Here is a 21,745-nt window from a genome sequence, read left to right as displayed (position 1 = left end):
TTTAGTGTCGCAGAAGACTTTTTCTTCATGAATATTCTCTTCCACATTCCTGGCACACAAATGTCTGAAATGTATATGCGGTTTACAATTATAATATTTCATATTGATTTTGAAACAAAAAGCACATTCCGAAATGTTAAAATAAGATATCTGGAAATACATATACCAGTAAATTTCATGACCAACATAAAGAGTACCATTTCTGATTTCTTTTGACAACTGTTACTGATGTTAACGGCGCTCAGAATTAATACCGGTACAGTTGCTTTTTCAACAACTTACAGTATTTGTTACAAGATCGATCTAGACATGATATTTTTACTCCTTGTTGCTATCTTTTTTATATTCTGAAATTAATTTTCATTTTTACAGCGCTTTGCTAGTTTAAAATAACACACATAAAGCATGTTTACGATGTGTAAACAAGACCATGGTAGTTACTATTTCAAAAGAGACAAAAGGCAATATAGTTGCGCAGAAAGGTGGAGAATTTAGGACAAGGAATGCTTCGACTTAGCTGAATATATTGAAATCACGACCCCGTCTTAGCATCAAGCAAAACGAACCCCTGCTTAGCAATTTGATAAATCTGGCCTCAGAAGCTATTGAAAGCTCTTAATTTGTAATTTTCTTAATTTGTAATTTCTTAAAGTGTATATGTCAAGACAATACTCGTACAAATATCCTTGTCGCAAAATAGTCTTTTACGGCCTTTTAAAGGGATAATCTATTGAATTTGGGAAAGGGTCCCCCGTCGTATTATCATCAAATTTGTTCACTTCAGATGTGCGCATGCAGTTTTAGTGCAAACGAGCGGACTTTGAAACAGAAAACTTGTAGCCGGGTGTTGAATTTTCATATGAGACGGCAATCGTCTATGTTTCCTTTTATTTGAAGAGGTTGGTGAAAAGATATTAAAGAAAATGTTACCTTTATCGAGGAATCCGCCATCTTTTTGGCACCCAAGATTAGCGAAAAATTCACGTGGTACATGCACCCTGATTACTGTAAGCAATTCCAATTTTATGTTTATAAACAGTTGTCTATAAACCATTTTTTAATTATACTATATTGTATTTGTTTAGTGAATTTATTCTTATAGTCAATCTAAAGAGGGACAGAGTGAACTGTAAGCGGATTATCAATCATATGTTATATAGTTAAAGCTTATTGTTTTCGGGATTAATGACATTATTTTGCTCCATGACTGTCACCTCTTCCTTACACACACTATATAAAAGATTTGATAGAGACTGTTAATAACTGTAAGTAGACAAACTGCAAAAATCTCTTTAAACTATCATCTAACTCAAGTCCAAGTTTCAAGTTTATCTGTTAATCAACATAGTTCATGTAATACATGACAATATGAGTAACTGAAGCTGCAAAATGTAGCTCTTTTGATGGCAAAAATAAACAAGAGGGTCATGATGACCCTGGACCGCTCACCTGAATAATATGAGCTACATGTCTCAAATGTCAAACTGATGATTTTTAGAATTTTTTCGATGTACAATCAAGTAACCCCTGGGGCGGGGCCAATTTTATCTCGGGGGTCATGATTTGAACAAAGTTTGTAGAAGTCTACTAGGCAATGTTACATATCAAATATCTAACATTTAAGCCTTCTGGTTTATTTTTAGCAAATTTATGAAGATTTCCCTTTGTACAATCAAGTAACCCCTGGGATGGGGTCAAGATTTGAACAAATTTTGTAGAGGTCCACTAGGCAATGCTATATGTCAAATATCTAAGCTCTAGGCCTTCTTGTTTATTTTTAGAAAAATTTGAAGATTTTTCTATGTACAATCAAGTAACCCCATGAGGCGGGGTCAATTTGACCCCGGGGGTCATGATTTGAAATTTATTTGTAGAAGTCTACTAGGCAATGCTTCAAGTCAAATATCTAAGTTCTAGGCCTTCTGGTTTATTTTTAGAAATGTTTTGGAGATTTTCTTATGTAAAATCAAGTGAACCCTCGGGCGGGGGTCAATTTTGACCCCGGGGGTCAAGATTTGAGGTCCACTAGGCAATGCTACATGTGAAATATCTATTAGTAAGCTCTAGGCCTTCTAGTTTATTTTTAGAAAATTTTGAAGATTTTTCTATGTACAATCAAGTAACCCCGTGGGGTGGGGTCTGTTTGACCCCGGGGTCATGATTTGAACACATTTTGTAGAAGTCTACTAGGCAATGCTACATGTCAAATATCTTAAGATCTAGGCCTTCAGGTTTATTTTTAGAAAGGTTTTGAAGATTTTCCTATGTAAAATCAAGTGACCCCTTGAGGCAGGGTCAATTTTGACCCCGGGGATCATGATTTGAAAATTATTTGTACAGGTCCACTAGGCAATGCTACACGTGAAATATCTAAGCTCTATGCCTTCTGGTTTATTTTTAGATAATTTTTGAAGATTTTCCTATGTAAAATCAAGTGAACCCTGGGGCGGGGTCAATTTTGATCCCGGGGTCACGATTTGAACAATTTTAGTAGAGGTCCACTAGGCAATGCTACATGTCAAATATCTAAGTTCTAGGGCTTCTGGTTTTTGAGAAGATTTTTTTTAAGATTTTCCTATGTAACAAATTTGGGCGGGGTCAGTTTTGACCCCGGGTTCATGATTTGAACAAAATTGGTAGAGGTCCACTAGGCAATGTTTCACACCAAATATCTAAGCTCTAGGGCTTCTGGTTTTTGAGAAGATTTTAAAAGTTTTTCCTTTCGGTTGCCATGGCAACAAGAGTTCTGCATGGAATTCAATTTTTGTAGAGCTTCACCCAAGGAACATTCCTGTGAAGTTTGGATGAAATTGGCCTAGCGGTTTATGAGGAGATGTCGTTTAAGGTAAAAGTTTACGGACGGACGACGGATGCCGGACGGTGAGTGATCAGAATGGCTCACCCTGAGCCTTTGGCTCTGGTGAGCTAAAAATATGTCTCTGGCTATTTAACACAGGATAAAATGTTATTGATTTGTGTCAATGATCCTTAACTAATATGCATTTTTGTATATATACATATGGCATACTAGTACATGTTTTCTGTATAAGTTAATTCTACTATGGTATATAGTGTATAGTAATATATGTTTGTACATTCAAACCTATGTTATAGACCACCTATGAATAAAGACCCAAATTACAAAACCTGTCTTCACAAACCACTATTTTTAACTCCCGTCGGACCATTATCAGTGAATTTTCAACCAGTTTATAGAAATCACCCGTCAACAAATACAATGTTTCACTGTTCCCACGAGTGGTATTTACAGAAAGGTTTTTTCGTGAGTGATATTTCCAGAAACGTTTTACTCTGTTAAATTATCTCATATTTACAGTCCAAATGAAAAAGCTTCCTTATTTCTATTATAGCAGATAGAATTCCTAACTTTATGAATTACATTATTTTGCCTTTGACACATCAGTGCACGCATTTGATTGGACATTAATTAAACACTGGTTCAGTTGATTTTAACATCATACCATTTTCTTATATTTAGATGTGCAATTTTCTTATATTTGATAAAATATTTTCCATCATCCATTTTAGAAGGAAATATTGACTATAAATATATATGAATAAAATGCATATTTTCATCTTCCATTTGTTTATGAACAAGGTAGTCTGAAAGACAGCTAAATCCCCCGCCACTGCTATGGATAGTGAAAGGGTAAAACCTTTGATTTTAGCTGTGACCTTGACCTTGAACTGACACGGCTGACTCATGAATTCTGCACAACGTCTTGATGAGGTGATCATTAGACCAAAGTTTCATGAAAATCCTTCAAGGGGTTTAGGAGATACAGAGCTGAAACCTTTGACCTTCAGTTGTGACCTTGACCTTGAGTTGACATGGCTGTCTCATGAGTTCTTGATGAGGTGATCATTTGACCAAAGTTTGATGAAAATCCTTCAAGGGGTTAAGGAGATACAGAGTGGACACCAAATTGAAGGCTCAAACCTTCGACCCTTAGTTGTGACCTTGACCTTGAGCTGGCATGGTTGACTCATAATTTCTGCACATTGTCTTGATGAGGTAATCATTTGACCCAGGTTTTATAAAATTCCTTCAAGGGGTTAAGGAGATATAGAGTGGACACGAAATGGAAGGCTCAAACCTTTGACCTTCAGTTGTGACCTTGACCTTGAGCTGACATGGCTGACTCATAAATTCTGCACATCGCCTTGATGAGGTGATCGTTTGACCCAGGTTTGATGAAAATCCTTCAAGGGGTTTAGGAGATATAGAGCGGACACAAAATGGAAGGTTCAAACCTTTGACCCTAAGTTTGACCTTGAGCCGGCATGACTGACTCATGGGTTCTGCACATCGCCTTGATGAGGTAATCATTTGAACCAAGTTTTATAAAATTCCTTCAAGGGGTTTAAGAGATATAGAGCGGACACAAAATGGAAGGCTCAAACCTTTGACCTTGAGTTGTGACCTTGACCTTGAGCCGGCATGGCTGACTCATGGGTTCTGCACATTGTCTTGATGAGGTGATCATTTGACCCAAGTTTTATAAAATTCCTTCAAGGGGTTTAGGAGATATAGAGCGGACACAAAATGGCAGGCTCAAACCTTTGACCTTGAGTTGTGACCTTGACCTTGAACCGACAAGGCTGACTCATGGGTTCTGCACATCGTCTTGATGAGGTGATCATTTGACCCAAGTTTCATGAAAATCCTTGACGGGGTTTAGGAGATATGGACCGGACACGAATTTGTTACGGACGGAAGGATGGAAGGACGGAAGGACGGACGCAGACCATTCCTATAATCCCTCCGCCACGGCTTGGGATTAAAAACATCTGAACTGTTCAACGTTATCTTAAAGTCCTTCAGACTTCATTCACTTTGAGCACAAATGTTGTTTATAACCCAATGAAAAAAGAAAACATGCATTTTATTTCTTAAATATGTAATTGAGCTGCGTCATGCAAAAACCTGCCTTAGGGTGTTTGCAACCAGTATAGATCCAGATCAGCCTGCACATCCATGCAGTTTGATCATGATCAATACTCGTCACTGAACATCTCATGACATGACACCTATACTGACGTAATAGAACACAGTATGGATCCTGATCTGACTGCACTGATCCGTCTGATCAGGATCTATACTGATGATGAACATTTCATGATACCTATACTGACTGGACAGAGAACAGAATGATGATCAAGCTGCACAGATGTGCAGGCTGATCTGGATCCATACTGGTTGCATTCGTCATAAGGCTGGTTTTTGCACAACGCGGCTTATGATTCTGTAAATTATGTTCTCTACAACATTCCATGTGATAATAAATATTTAAAATTGAATTTATTTTATTATTTCTTTACATTTTCGAGAGATCGTGCTTCATTAAAATTGCACATTCTTTTACATAATTAACTGAATAGAGGATACTTACTTTCACACCTGGGTTTCTTTGACTCTGGCCCGTCTTCAACTGATGTGGAAGCTAAAAGTAGAAATTGGTTAGTTTTATGACCATGTTTCATTTGTACATTAATTTTCATAATTTCAAATTAAAATGAAAGAGGACAAAACACACCATTGCAACAAGTTTCTCTCAGGAACAGATCTTAAGTGATTCAAATGCAAGTATATCTTTTGGCTCTGTATGCAAAATCATTTTGTTGAGATGTGTTGAGCTGTTTTAACCCTTCCCTTGCTAAGCGCAATTGTATCTGCCTTTGCGACCAGTGCAGATCAAGATCACCTGTGCAGTCTGATCATGATCTGCATTGTTTACATCTTGCAATATTATTATGTTTGCAGCTGATATTTTAACACACGTACGAGGAGTGTTCGATATGAATTGCTTATTGTCCTCTAGCTCGATATCCACGTGGGGCACGATAAAAACCAATACCTACCTGTATAGGGTTATTCAATACCTACACAACGGTGTATAAATGTACATGTTAGACTAAGTGTAAGACTTAAAATTTGCCATTTATATACACGCAATCATTGACCACTGTAGTAAAAATGGTTGGTAGAAGCGTCGACAAGAAAGATGAAATACGGGCTTACATCAAAGCTCGCTCAGAACTTGGTTGTTCTTTGAAGCAGCTGATGACTGAACTTTCTACTGCTTATGGACCTTCTTGTGTGTCTTATGACACAGTTCGGCGGTGGAAAAAGAAATTTGAGTCTGGTGTAGAGTCCATCAAAAATGCACCGAAATCAGGTAGGCCAAAATTTGCATCTCGTAAAGAAATCGTTTCCAAAATAAAGGAAATCATTGAAGGAGATGCCAGATTTACAGTTCGTGATATTGCACGAACGGTAGGCATATCACTATCAACGTTCACCTTATTTTGAAGAAGCATTTGAAGTCAGAAAGATTTCTGCTAGATGGTGCCACATCTGTTGACTGATGAGCAAAAAGGCAAAGGGTTAAAGTGGGCCAAAAGCTGCTTCAAATGTTTCCAAAATATGACAAAAAGCAGTTTGCCAATGTCGTCACAGGTGATGAAACCTGGGTCCATTATTTTGAGCCCGTCAGAAAGGTTAGCAATAAGATCTGGGCACTAAACACAGCAAACGCCCAATAATTGCCAAACGTTCTTTGTATGCAATCTTCTTCTCTGGTAAAGGAGTCGCAATAAAAGTGCCGGTGAAAAAGGGCAAAAGCATCACCGGAAAGTACTACAAAGACGTAGTACTGAAGAAACTGAAAAAGTATTATCAGAAACGACGCCCTGCCACTGGTTTTAAACATGTCCGTCTTCTACATGACAATACCCCCGCAATAGTTACGGCGTGTTTGCAGAAAGAAAAAGTAACTGTTTTGCCTCACCCCCCGTATTCCCCAGACCTTGCCCCATGTGATTTCTTTTTGTTTCCGAAATTGAAATCATTCCTTACTGGGCGGAAATACCAGTCCCGACAGGCACTTGGATCTGGCATTCATCAGTACCTTATTACTGTGCCCAAATCAGCGTACCGTGACGCCTTCAAGAAGTGGATACATCGGCTGAAACTTTCCATTTCTAGCCACGGGGAGTACTTCGAGGGCATGAAATGAGCCCTTTTGGGCTAACTTGAAATTTGAAGTCTCCAGATAGAAATAAGCAATTCATTTCGAACATCCCTCGTATATACATTTTTACATAACTGTTTTTAGATATGCTTTGCATTTTTACATGGATGTTTTAGAGATGTTTTAAATTACTTGTCAGGATACGAGTTATATGACCCAGAGAAATGCCTACGCCTTTAGTATCTTGAACAATGGTTTGGGTCCAATCGCTAAGGTGACTATGTCTTAGATTAGCTGACAAACGATGTAGAATGTCCTTTGTTAAAACGTAGAGCTGGTGAGATCAAATATCTCATATATAGAATTTTCCTTTCCTCTGGCTACCTTGCCTAAATGATTCGTGTACCAATGATTCGTAAATGATTTTAATTATGAGCTAGACAATTTCAGGGATCAGGCAAATCACTAAATGTTTCGAACTAACAATTTTCAATTAGCTCAAACTCCTACAGGCTGGAGACTATACTTGACTGGTCTTTTTGTTGAAGTTCCCGTCAGACAATGTCTTTGAATCAACAACATACGAGTCCTATCGCATAGATGCTCGGCCTCTGTCCTCTCAACTCTATAATGATTGCCCTTACTCCTGGATGCTCAGCGCCTATGCTATCATATTGATGTGCTGTTCCCCACCTACTTTATGCAATGTCTTTTCAGTCAAAAAGTAATACTTCTCGAAAAATATATAGTAACCATTATTGATAATACCATTAAGAAATGTACCTTTTTAAGTAATATCCATAATTAATATTTCAATCATTTATGTATTATCTTGTATTAATTTTATAAAGTTGCTCCTGCAACAACGTTGTGAATGTCCGCCATTTTGTTTCCCAGAATTCTAGAGGGCGACCCAGTTTTTACGGGAAAACCTGATTCTAAATGACATCACAATGTAAACAAAAACATTCATATAAATAGGCCGAATTTTAAATGGCCATCAGTTGGAGACTGGATATTGATCTAAATGGTAAAGATAGAATAAGATAAAGATAAAGATAAAAATAAAGATAAAGAAGATATATTGAGCATGAATACTCATAAAATACAGGTATTATTCAATGAATGGTTACAGTTAAATATTGTTGTTGTATAAATAAATATTGACATATTTTTACACCAGGTTGAGTGTGAAAATAAATATAGTAAACTTTTATTGCTTTTCTTATTTAGCGGTTGGCCCTCGATCCATCCTAACATTTTGGTGTCAGAAGTGGGATAAATTATTTTTGTTTAAATAAGAAAAGATTTATAAGAAAATGTGATTAAAAAGGGAAATTGTTGTGAAATTTTCAGGAAAGTCTTGTTGAGCAAGAATAAAAAAAATTTTCACAGGAATAATAGAAAATTGATATAAAAAAAGATTTTGCAATATTTTATTTAATATTCGAACAAATTATTGCAAAGGTACATTGATCTAGTTGCACTCAGCCTTGTGTGGAAACCTGAAAATAGAAAAAGAATACACAGATTAGCAGAATTGATTACAAATACTTGATTGTGTATTTTTGCAGTGTATTATTGATTTAAAAATGGAAAACACTGTCAATTCAGAAACAAACATGGAAAATGATAGTATGCTAAGTGGGGATAGAACAAGTACTCTATCAGAGATATTTCTCAGAATAACTCATTGCTTGAGGATAAATTAAGTGCTATGACAAAAGAATGAGCTCCATGACTAGTACTTTAAAACAGTTACATGATCAATGCAGGATAGAATGGAATCAATTGGATCAGATTTGCATAGGGTACATGGTAAGATTTCTGAAGGACACACCCGACCCAGAAGTTAATTTTAACTTCAGAGATATTGATTCAAATGGTATGAATACTGATTTAAGGCCAAGACAAAATTATCTATGCCTGAACTACCAACATACAGAAATGTAAACACTAATCAAAATGACAATCCAGTTATTCTGTGAATAATGTAATAATCTTAAAATGAAACCCAGGTGTATGATGGGTCCACAGATATTTCAGAATATTTGACACGTTCAACATAGTTTCAGAGATAAATAACTGGAACTATTCAGCAAAATCTCTATATTTGGCAGGCAGTCTGATAGGAAATGCTAGGTCACTTTTGAGTGAAATGTCAGAATTTCAGAAAAGGGATTATGATAGTCTAGTTGAGGTCCTGAGGCAAGATTTGGTACTAGAAATAAGGCTGAAATTTTTAGGTCACAATTAAAATCTTTATCAAGGGGAAAATCTGAGTCTATTCCAGAGCTAGCTCAGCGCGTTAAAAAGCTGACCGACAGGCATATCCAGATGCAATTCTGAGCTAATAGAAATTTTGGCGCTAGATGCTTTCATTGATAGTCTTGAAGATTCTGATATAAGGTTACGTCTTAGAGAATGCTGTCCAAAATTTATTTCTGAAGCCGAAACAATTGCCGTCAGGTTAGAGACACATAAGTTGGCTGATAAACAGAGGGTACATAATGAACCGGTAAATGCTTACACTGGGAAAAACCAGTCTACACAAAAACCAGAGTTAGAAAATATTCTAGGAAAAATAGATAGGTTAACAGAGAGAGTAGAGCAATTAGATTCACAGACAAGGGTTACAAACAACAGAATGATCAATCTTATAGGTCATATAATACTAGACAAGATAATGGGATTGACCTGTACAAAATCATCAGTCAGGGCAATTTAGGCCAGGAGGGGGTCAAAATTATAGGAAAAGGTTCAATAATAATAGGTCTTATCAAAACACAAAATAGATTTAACAATAACAGAGGGCCAGAACAGAAATTTCAATTATGATAATGACAAGAACTTCCAAGGTAATAGATTTTCGGGAACGGACAAAGGTCGGGCTGGAGGGCGCACCCAGACCAACAAGAATGTAAGGTCCGAAAACCATTCAAGTAGATAGTTTAGGCAAACAGAATGGATATCTTTGTGATGCAATGCTAAATAAAAATCTTGTTTCGTGTTTGTGTGATTCTGGTGCTAATGTTTCTATAATAAGTAGCAACATCTTGGATGAATGGGAAAATGGTACAAAGCCAGAAATTTTGCCTGTTACAACAATGCTATGTACAGTAACTGGAGAAAGTAAACCTTTTCTAGGAAAAGCAATTATGGAAATTTGTTTGGGTGGTCATATACTTCAACATGAGATGTTGATATCAGATATAGCACAGGAGGCTATCCTTGGAATAGATTTTATGCGGGCACACAGTTGTGATTTGATAATTAGCAAAAATTGTATGATGGTAAAGGTGACAAAATTCCTTGTTATCTCAAACATGATCTAGGTCAAATTGCTGCAGAATTGCTGTTTCTGAGAATATTGTTATTGAACCAAATTCTGAGGTTATGGTACAAGCAAAAATTCTTGATCATGTAGGCAAGTCTAGAACTTGTTTAGTTGAAGGTTCTTGTGATTTTGTTGAGAAAACAGGTATTTTGGTTGCAAAGGTGTTAGTTGACCCAAAAGTGGGCCAAGTTCCAATAAGATTGGCCAATTTTTCAAACAAACCAGTCAAGATTTACAAAGATACCACAACAGGTATATTAGAACCGGTTGAAGTAGTTGAATCACAGTCTGTTGGTCATGTTCATTCAGAAAATGTACAGAAAAATGATAAATTGCCTGAACATTTATTAATAACAGATTTATTTGAAAAATCTTCTAAAAATCTTGATTCTACTCAAAAGGAGGAGCTAAAATCATTCTTGATTAAGCGTCAAAATGTGTTTAGTAAAGGTTCCAGTGATATTGGTCATTCCACAGTTGTAACACATACAATTGATACTGGTAATGAAAAACCTGTTAAAAAGTACCCATATCGCATTCCTTTAGCAAAGCGTAAGGCTGCGGAGGAAGAAATTTAGAAAATGGAGAGTGATGGTATTATTGAAAAATGTCCTCAAAGCCCATGGAATAGTCCCATTGTAATGATTTCTAAAGCCGACAAATCTATCAGGTTTTGCTGTGATTTTCGCGGTTTGAACAATGTCACGGTCCGCGATCCGCAAGCTTTACCCCGAATAGATGACAGTATAGAAGCCTTGTAAGATTCCAAGTGGTGGTCTTGTCTAGACATGAAATCGGGTTACTGGCAATTGGATATTGATGAGAAAGATAGGCATAAAACAGCATTTTCAATTCCAGGTGGTGAGCAATGGCAATGGAAACATCTTGCTTTTGGTCTTTGTAATGCCCCTGCAACATTTACCCGCCTTATGCAGTCAGTCTTCTCTGGTCTATTGTGGAGCATAGTGATAATTTATCTTGATGATATCATTTGTCACTCTAAAACTTTCTCACAACAATTGAAAAATCTAGAACTGGTATTTCAGAGGTTAAATACTGCTAATTTGAAACTTTATCCTAAAAAGTGTGTTTTGTTTCAAAAAGAGGTCACTTTTCTAGGTCACACAATAAGTGAAAATGGTGTGGGTACTGACCCAAGAAAGATTGAATCAATAAAGAATTGGCCAACCCCTAGGAATGCTAAGGAAGCCAGGAGTTTCATTTCTCTTGCAAGTTACTACAGGAACTATGTTTATCAGTTTGCTACTATTGCAAGACCCATTCATGAGTTAGCAGAAAATGGTAGAAAGTTTGTTTGGACAGAGGAATGTGAGAATGCTTTTCAAATGGTAAAAACAACATTAACTAATGCCCCCATATTAACATTTCCTTCGGATAAATGATGACTTTATTCTGGATGCGGACGCTTCTTTTGTGGGCCAGGGCGGTGTAAGGTCAAAAGTTGTAAATGGTAAGGAACAGGTCATTGGCTATTTTAGCAAATGCTTCACAAAAACAGAACGGCGGTATTGTGTTACACTGCGAAAAAAGGGTCAATATACGGAAGTGTACGGTCCCGTATATTTCGAAAATACGGGGGTATACGGGATGTATATAACAAATATACGGACCTAATATACGATCCCGTATTCGGAACATCTAGTATACGGGAAGTCCGTATATTTGTCATGCATATACGGGATCCGTTATACGCCGAATATACATAAATGTATATTTCCCGTATATATGCAATATACGAACTTTAAAAAAAAAAATCCCTAGAAATGGTGTTTATTCGTGTCCTGCTTTAACATAAGCTTCATTTATGTATTCGAAGGGTTTGCGTGAGTCATGGTAAATCAGTGTAAATGCGTATATATCTTTGATTTAATAAAGCCACTCATTCCTCTTGCCAATATTTTTCCGAGCGTTTTTTCGGTTATTTAAAACATATTTTGTTATTTTATACAGTCCAACCATGTCCACGCCATCCACGTTACCACGGTTATCCTTGTTTGAAAGTAAAGTAATGTTATGTTATCGCTACTGTTTTTATCTTTATAAATGTTCATTTTTTTCTCTTAAAGTATTTATTTTTGTAACGCTTGTGATGGTATGTTTCTTTGTTTTTTGTCCTATAATATTTTTAAATAATTGCACTTTTTTTACAACGATTGAATATGAGTAACTTTTAATAAATGACCAAAAATAATCACGGTGCGTTTTGACAGGAATAATGGAAAGTTTGCAAATAAATTTAGTGGAAAGGTATGGCCCAAACTCGAACCCACTACCACCCTTATATTGGCAGCTAACGCTTTTGGGCCGCCCATCTACCTGCACACAGTGCGATAGTATAAATATCACTAGAATTCATCTTTGTAATATTTGTTTTCGTATTTTTATGTTTGGACATTGAACATAATTTATGAACTAAACGAATATTCACATGTGCTAGGTCATACTAAAGACCCTACATCCACGAGAACTAAAAAGTTTGCCAAAAAACACACTGTAACTACAGTGGAACAGATGGGCATAGGAAACATTTTATTTATCACTGCACCCGTGGTGCACACATTCGCACATGTTGAACCACGTGCGAATGTGTTTTATTAACACGTGCGCCCGTATACTATTCTTAGCTACACGTTCGCAATGTGATAGCTCTCACGTTCGCATTGTTTTGCTGAGCACGTGCGAACGTGATATTAGGCCAACGAAACTATCGATATATCACCTTTTTCAAACAAAACCTTACTTCGTAAATTCAGCTCTATAAATAACCTCCTTCTTATGAAATAACAATCCATTTAGAAAAATTGCAGACTTTTCACGCTTTTTTTCATTGATCACTCACACGTGCGCACGTGTTAGTTAATCACTGAGCACAGTGTACGTTTAACTTGCTGTCACTTGCGCACGTGATTAGTTATCACCCGCGCACGTGTGAATTCCCCACATACCAGTGGTAGCTTACATTCGCCAGAAAAATCCAATTTTTCTATGTCCCCGCTATGCACCGTACTATACATAGAACAAATCTGGGCAGAATTCTTCGAAACAAAAGTTAAAGATATGAAAATACTTTTTTCGCTTAATGATTTAATAATTAAGGTACCAGTTGAAAGTGAACATGAACAAAAGTATAAAATACATATTTTATAGCTAACTTTGAATTATATTAAACTGAATGACTTTCGGTAGATTAGTGCTTTTCTATTACCAAAATGCTATGTTTATCTACAATGTTGATTTTAAAGATTCACCCACCTGGATTGGGGTTTTCCGGGTCGAGTGGGTTAAGATCGATGACTTCAACCAGTTGCCCATCCCGATGCGGGTTCAATCCTCACTCATAGTGTGAAATCTCTAAGGATGTGAGGAAGACATTAAGCAGGTGCTCGTTTTCGTCACGATAATAATCACTTTTAAGGTCACCTGGGGTATTCCTCCACCAAAAAACAGAAAGTGCTAAAGGACCCATAGTGTCAGCGCAACGTTCATCCCAACACAAACCCAAAAAACGACCTACCGGTCGTAGCAGACGATACTGTATTAAATCGAACGAAAGCGTTTGTTCGAAGCTTTGGACGCAGACACTTTATATCGATTAATTTTTTTCTCTGTAAAAATATTAGAATTGATGTCATAATTAAAGTACAATACACTGTCTTATATACTTTTTCAGTCAAAACTAAATGGATTAGTTCCTCTTTTTTTCTATAATATTTGCATTGTATGCACAAGCGTTGGGAAATGTGCAGAAAAAGAGTTAATTTATGCTTGCATTAGATTTTGTTTTTAACAATGGCGATGATCCACTGATGGTATTTATCACTACAATAAATATGTTGATGAATGGATTAATCTTTTCTTTTCTCATCGTGTCTATTTAGAATTAAATGTTAAATAATTCGGGAACGCGCTAAGATGAAATGATGATTCATTTATTGTTTGATTTTAAATTTCTAACCTGTTTTGAGTCCGTGAATTCCTTTTTTCATTTTCAATGTCATATTATATTAACATTTCTGTCTTCAGATTGGCATTCTTCCTACATACACGTAACACGTTCGAAAACATCAAAATCGTTTGACCTTTTAAATGGCCGGAAAGTAATAATTTTCACTACACTAATTGATTGCATCCCGTATTTTGAAATTATAAATTATTTCACCCCCGTATTTCCGCATATACGGGAAATATACGGATTTGTATCCAGCATATACGGCCTATACGTCCCGTATTTTCGAAATAAAAATTATTTAAACCCCCGTATTCCGGCATATACGGGAAATTACTGAGTTGTATAACGAAAATATACGGGAATTTAACTCCCTGTATTTTCAAAATATACAAATATCGTATACCCCCGTACATCCAGATATCGGGAAATATACTGAGTTGTATACAAGAATATACTGGAAATAAAGTACCGGATTTTTAAAATATACAAATTTTTAATCCCCGGATTTTCCGGCATATACGGAAATATACGGGAGTTTGTACACCAAGCATATACGACGGGACATATACGTACGTATTTTCGAATATCAAATTATTTAAAGTCCCGTATTTTCGGCATATACGGGAAATCACGACGGAGTGTTCTAAGAATATACGGGAAATTTATCCCTGTTTTTTTCGAAATATACAAACTATACATATCCCGTATAATCCAGATATACGGGAAAATATACGGGGCTATCTATGAAACTATACGGGCATATACGTCCCCGATTTTCGAAATATACAAATTATTAAAATCCCGATTCCGGCATATACGGGAATATACGAAGTTGTATACAAGAATACTAAGGGAATTACCCTGGATTTTCGAATATCAAACATATATATCACGTTTCCAGAATATACTGGAAATATACTGGGTTGATATGAACATAGTACGAATATACGTCCCGTATTTTTCGTATATAACGGATTTATGTATTCTCCCCGTACACAGACATATACGGGAATGTACGGTGGCGATATAGATCATAATAACCCTTTTTAGAATTTCCGCGTATTGCATAATCTAAAACGGGGGGGAAAAAAAAAAAAAAAATTGTTAGGTATACTAAGATTTTGTCCGTATTTCTAGTATACGGAAATCCTATTATTATTAGTATACGGACCTTTAAATATACAAGCCCCTACACGCCCGGTTTAGTTTTCCAGTTTTCTTCCCTTATCCGGTAATTACGGGATCCTACATCCCGTATATTAACTCTTTTTTCGCAGTGTTACCAGACGAGAACTGTTAGCAGTAATCAACTCAATAACACATTTTCTCCACTACATTTTGGTCGGAAAAATAGCATTCATTCTGACATTCCATTCTGAAGGTTGCTATCTTTTTAAAATGTAAAGGACAATTAGCATGGTGGCTTAGTTTTCTAGCACATCTGATTTTAAAATTGAATCATCGTCTGGGTATATTGCATTCAAATGCAGATGCCTTTTAAAATCTAGGGCATCTATGATGAAAATTAAATACTGTAGCACATTGAGTCAAGAAAAGAGATTAACAGCAATTCTGTATCGAATGTCACTGTAGGTACAGTCTAAAGGAGACAACTTCTATCAAACTGATGATAGTTTTAAAATTGCTCATTTGTTACTCTTTCTTTGTATGTTGATACAGTTTACTTACTACAGTTGTTTGGTTCGTAAATACCTGGTATGGATATAGAATATTTTTGGTGATATGGGGAAACTCTGAGTTATTAGCATATTTTTCTCAGAATTGGCTACATTTCAAACCTACAAACATACTGAATTATGATACTGGTACTGACCAAAGAGTTTAAGATAATCAAACCGGGGGTATTGATGCTGTAATTTAGACTGTTAACCAAATACAATCTTGTAGGTTTAAACAAAGGTTGAGGTAAAACATAGTTTATGCACGAACAGAAAGAGTTCTTGTCAACAGATTGGAAGATATTTTTGATAAGTTCGTGAATTCACAAGGTCCAAGTTCTTGTCAATAGGTGGATAAAAGATAATTTTTGAAATTTCTGTAAATTCCTCAAATCTAAGCAATTGATTGATACTGAGATACACCTAGCACGAGTTCTAACGATAGCAACACCCTCAGTAGTTAATATGTGCATTTCCGGAGAGGATGTTACCGTTGCGAAATTCATATACTATCTCCAAATCTTGGACGAATAAAAAATATAGTTTTTGAAACGGTGTCAAGCCCTGACTGGCAGGAGTTTTCTAAATTTGATACAGAGTTTAAATATTACGGGCAAGGTTAGATTCTTTAGTTATCAAAAACAATGTGTTGTACAGAAATGGGAAAGTGATGATGGAAACCATGTAAGTATTATTTTTGTCCCGAAGTCTCACAGAGATCTGGTATTGCAAGTTTTAAACAGCGGTAAAATGGTGCACTTTAGGGTTAAGGAAAACCTAGCAAAAAATAAGAGAGGAGGGTTTTTGGGTTTGCTTTGAGACGAGATGCTGAAGTGTGGATTCGTACATGTGATGTTTGAAAATAGTCGTAGAGGTTCACTCAGAAAATCCAAAGCGCCATTAAAACTTATAATTTTAGAGCCCCAAAGAGAGAATTGTTTTAGATTTTATGGGTCCATTTACAAAAACTAGCAAAGGAAAAAGATACATGATGGTGGTAGGGGATTTGTTTACTAGATGGACAGAATGTTACATTTTTGGAAATTTAGAAGCTACAACAGTGGCAACTGTATTATTGATCAGTACTAAGTAAATGGGGCTGCCCATTGATTTTTTCATACAGACCAAGGGAAAACATTTGAGTCAAAACTGTTTGTAGAAATGTGTAAATTATTGGGTGTTAAAAAAAGACGCGTTCTTCCGTTTTCATCCGCAAGGGAACGGTTTTGTAGAAAACATAATCCACTATAATTCAAATGCTCACCCCATAATGTCGCGGCAAATCGAAAGACTGGGATGAACATGTTGATTTGTTATGCTTGCATACCGTCTTCGGTTGAAGCTCACAGGGTTCACCCCACCCATGTTACTATTGGTAGAGAACTGAGGTTCCATTGACTTGATTTTGGTACTCCTGAAACAGATGATAAGCAATTGATCAAAACAAATCCAGTTATGTCTCAAAATTAGAAAACAGGTTACAACAAGTACATGAGTTAGCGAGGAAAAATATGGAAATTGCTCGAAACAGTATAAAATCAAATTATGAAGTGAAGTTGAGTTCAAATTTACAAAGATGGTGACGCAGTTTGGTATTACTGTCCAACACGAAAACCGAGGTTTAAGTCCTAGTTTCAGAAACCTTGGGTTGGGTCCATGTAAGATAATTACCAAGAAAATGATGTACTATACCGGGATTCAAATAAAAGCTAACTCAAAGCCAAAGATTGTTCATCATGTAAACTGAAAGATTTACTGGGAAAATTAGACCTAGTTGGTTTTAAGAAAAATCCAGTCGGGTTGTTAAATTGGTACACAGAAATATTTTTATATTTTGCTTTAGTATTGATATGGTCTGCAAATTTGAATTTTGGTAAAAAAAATGATAAATTATTAAATAAATAAATAAAAAAAATGAATGTTGCTTTACAGTAAAAATGGTATCCTTTTGTCTATTTGCAGTTCAATGCGGCGTGTGCGAAGATCTGTACTTCCCCGCCAGAAAAACCTTGTATGGCCCATCTGAAAGAGCAGCATTCTGGGATAAGTTTTAAATGCACATTATGTAAGAGATATTTAGGGAAATGATAACCCGCATCAATGCAGAGCGAAGAAAACTGATTTTTATTGTTTAATCAAATGACTGGTGAAAAAGGGCAACAGAGCAGAGAGAGATTTGGGAAAATTTTTAGAACGGGCAGAAAAGAAGTGGTGTATAAATTTGAATGAGAAGAATAACAGCAAGGAAGGGAACAAGACCAATTCTACCAGAGAGGAGAAAGAAAGAACTAGGACTTTGAGTGAAAGTTTGTAGCAGCAGCAGTGATAGTAGTGACAGTGAAGAAAGTAGTGAGGAAGAAATGGAGTTAGAGAAAAAGTTAGAGTTAAGTGATGATAGGTTTGAGAGTTTCCCCGGAAGAAAGTTATTAAAGAAGTGAAAAAGTACGAGTTGATGAATATGAAAAGAAGAAAGATGAACAGAAAAGAAAAATTGATCAAGAAAAGAAAGGAACGAATGAAAAGAAGGGGTTTGGGGAGGGAAAAACAAAGGAGGTTTTAAAGATAGAGAAGATAATGAAAGGAAACAGAAGGAAGAAAAAAAAAGAAGGAAAAGGAGGGAAAAAAACAGAAGAGAAAGAAAAGGAAAATGAGGAAAAAAAGGAAGAAAAAGAAAAGAAGGAAAGAGAGGAAGAAGAAAGGAAGAAAAAGAAAAGAAGGAAAAGAGGAAAAGAAAGGAAGAGCAAGAAAAGAAGGAGAAGAGGAAAAAGAAAGAAAAGATAAGCTAGAGAAAGAAAAGAAGGAAAAAGAAAAGGACAGAGAGGAAAAAGAAAGAAAAGATAAGCTAGAGAAAGAAAAGAAGGAAAAAGAGGAAAAGGAAAGAGGAGAAAGACAGAAAGGAAAAAGAAAGGAAGGCGCATGAGGAAAAAGAAGAGAAGGTGAGACAAGAGAAAGAGAAGGAAAAAGAGGAGAAACAAATAAATGAAGAGAAAAATAAAAAGGAAAGAGAAAATCAGAAATCAAAGAATGAGGAAAATGAAAGGAAGGAAAAAGATGAGAAAGAGAGACAGAAAAATCAGGAAGAAATTAGGAAGTGAGAGAAAAAGGACAAAAATGCGAAAGAAAGCAAGAAAAAGAAGGAAAAACAAAAAAGGGGGGAAACCCAAAAATAAGAATGAAAAGACAAAGAAAGTAAGGAAAGGAGGAAAAAACAGAAGAAGATACAAAAAAAAGAAAGATGAACATAAGAAACTGATAAAGTGAAGGTACTTAAGAACTTGTACAGAGAAATTGAATACAAAGGATAAGAGATGACAGACATTGAGAAAGTTCAGGAAATGAAGAAAACAGAAAGAACAATAGAGAAAACTAGTATGTGAAAAGATTGACAAAGAATTTCTAGAAAATGAGGATATGAATATGAAATTATAACAATTATCAAGAAATATAAAATGGGAAAACAATTTTTAAAGGAAAACTATGTGATAACTAATACAAAAACCCATTTTGTTGGATTCCAAGAGGGCCCAAAAGGTTTAACAAAACCCTTAACATTTTAATGGGATTTTTTTAAACATTTATTTATTTTAAAATTGGTAAAAGTACTTTGTGTATTTATACACTTCGCTTTAGGGACACTTTAATTATTTCCAAATATTGAAGGAAAAAAATTTTGCACTTGTAGTGAAAGGGAAAAAAAAAAAAAACATTATTTTTAAAATGTATTAAATGTTTGTTTATCTAAAAAAAGACTTTTTTCTTTTAAAGTAAATAATTGTTTTTAAGATTACATGTTTAAATATTTTTAAAAATGAAAAGTAGATTTTTTTTCTTTTAAAAAATTATTTTAAAAAGTAAAATTTTTTCCTGAAATTTTTTTTTTGAAGAATTGGGAAAATTTCTTGAAAGGTGGGGGTTTTAAATGATTTTGCTTTTTCCCCCCCTATTTTTATGAAAATGCCCCTTTTTCAGTCAAAAGTAATACTTCTCGAAAAATAATAGTCCCCATTATTGATAATAACTTTAAAGAAAGGGTCCCTTTTTGAGTAATATCCATAATTATATTTAATCTTTTAAATGTATTATCTGTTTAAATTTTTTATTTTTTTGTTTCCTGCAAAACGTTTTGAAGGGCCGCTTTTTTTGGTTTCCCCAAAATTTCCTAGGGGGACGACCCTTTTTTTGGGGAAAACCTGATTCTAAAGGGACATCACAATGCAAAAAAAAATTCAAAAATGGCCAAATTTTAAATGGCCTTTCATTTGGGGGAGCCTGGATATTGATCTAAATGGTAAAGTAGAAATTAAGAAAAAGATAAAGAAAAAAATAAAAAAAAAGAAGATTTTTGAGCATGGATATCAAAATTTTTAAACAGGTTTTAATAAATAAAGGGTTTACATTTAAAAATTTTGGGTTGTTGTTATAAATAAATTTTAAAACATATTTTTACACCAGGTTGATTGTGAAAAAAAATTTTTTTTAACCTTTTTTTTGCTTTTTTTTTTACGGGTTGGCCCTCGATCCCCCCAACCCATTTTGGTGTCAAAAGTGGGTTAATTATTTTTGTTTAAAAAAGGGAAAAAGATTTAAAAAAAATGTGATTAAAAAGGGGAAATTGTTGTGAATTTTCGGGAAAAGTCTTGTTGGAAAGAAAAAAAAAAAAATTTACGGGAAAAATAAAAATTTGGGTTAAAAAAAAAAGATTTTGCAATTTTTATTTTTTATTCGAAAAATTTTTTGAAAAGGGTTTCATTATTTAGTTGAACTCACCCCCTTGTGTGGAAACCTAAAAATTTAGAAAAAAATACCCAGATTGCAAAATTGTTTAAAAATTTACTTGATTGTGTATTTTTGCAGTGTTTATTAAATTTAAAAAAGGGAAAAAAACACTGTAAATTTCAAAAAAAAACCGGGAAAAATGATAGTATGCTAAGGGGGGTTTGGAACAAGTACTTTTTATCAAGATATTTTCCAAATAACTCATTGTTGGGGAATAAATTAATTTCTATGACAAAAAAAATGAGTTTCCATACTAGTATTTTAAAAACATTTTACATGATAAAATTTCAGGATAAAATGGAATAAATTTTGGTCGTTTTTGCATAGGGTAAAGGGTTTAAATTTCTGAAAGGACACACCCAGACCCAAAAGTTTTTTTTTAATTTCAAATATTGATTAAAATGGTTGAAAAACTGTTTTAAAAGGCCCAAGCCCAAAATTATTCAATCCCCTAAACTCCAACATACAAAATGAAAACCAATCAAAATGTACAATCCAGTTTTCGGGGGGAATAAGTAAAAAATCTTAAAATAAAACCCCCATTGTATGAGGGGTCCAAATTTTTTCCAAATATTTGCCCACATTTTAAACATAGTTTCAGAGTAAATAACTGGAAAATTCGAAAAATCTCTATTTTGGCGGGCATTGGGAAGGGAAATGCTGGGTCACTTTTAAAGTAAAATGTCAAAATTTTCAGAAAAAGGGATTATGAAGTCTAGTTGAGGTCCTGAGGGCAAGTTTTGGTACTAAAAATAAGGCTAAAAATTTTAGGCCCAAAATTAAAATTTTATCAAGGGGAAAAATCTGATCTTTTCCAGAGCTACCAACGCTTTAAAAAACTGACCCGACGGGCAAAACCCCCAGATCCCAAATTTTTTAAACTAAAAAAATTTTTGGCGCAAAGATGTTTCATTGATGTTTTGAAAGATTTTGTTTAAAAGGGGAAACCCCCCTTAGAGAATGCTGCCCAAAAAATTTATTTTTGAAG

General features: G+C 35.0%; 1 protein-coding gene across 1 annotated transcript; it reads left to right on the top strand.

Moving 5' to 3' along the window:
- Positions 1-8,587: 8,587 nt before the first annotated feature.
- Positions 8,588-19,076, top strand: LOC128548111 (uncharacterized). The gene is made up of 3 exons (XM_053522506.1): positions 8,588-8,654; positions 9,446-9,627; positions 18,828-19,076. Exons 1-3 carry the CDS (start codon positions 8,588-8,590, stop codon positions 19,074-19,076), a joined length of 498 nt encoding a protein of 165 aa, XP_053378481.1.
- Positions 19,077-21,745: the final 2,669 nt, after the last annotated feature.

Source organism: Mercenaria mercenaria, chromosome 14 (genome assembly GCF_021730395.1).
Source record: "Mercenaria mercenaria strain notata chromosome 14, MADL_Memer_1, whole genome shotgun sequence".
Taxonomy (NCBI): domain Eukaryota; kingdom Metazoa; phylum Mollusca; class Bivalvia; order Venerida; family Veneridae; genus Mercenaria; species Mercenaria mercenaria.
The sequence above is the reverse complement of the archived record's forward strand: the minus strand, read 5'-3'. Positions and strand labels throughout refer to the sequence as shown.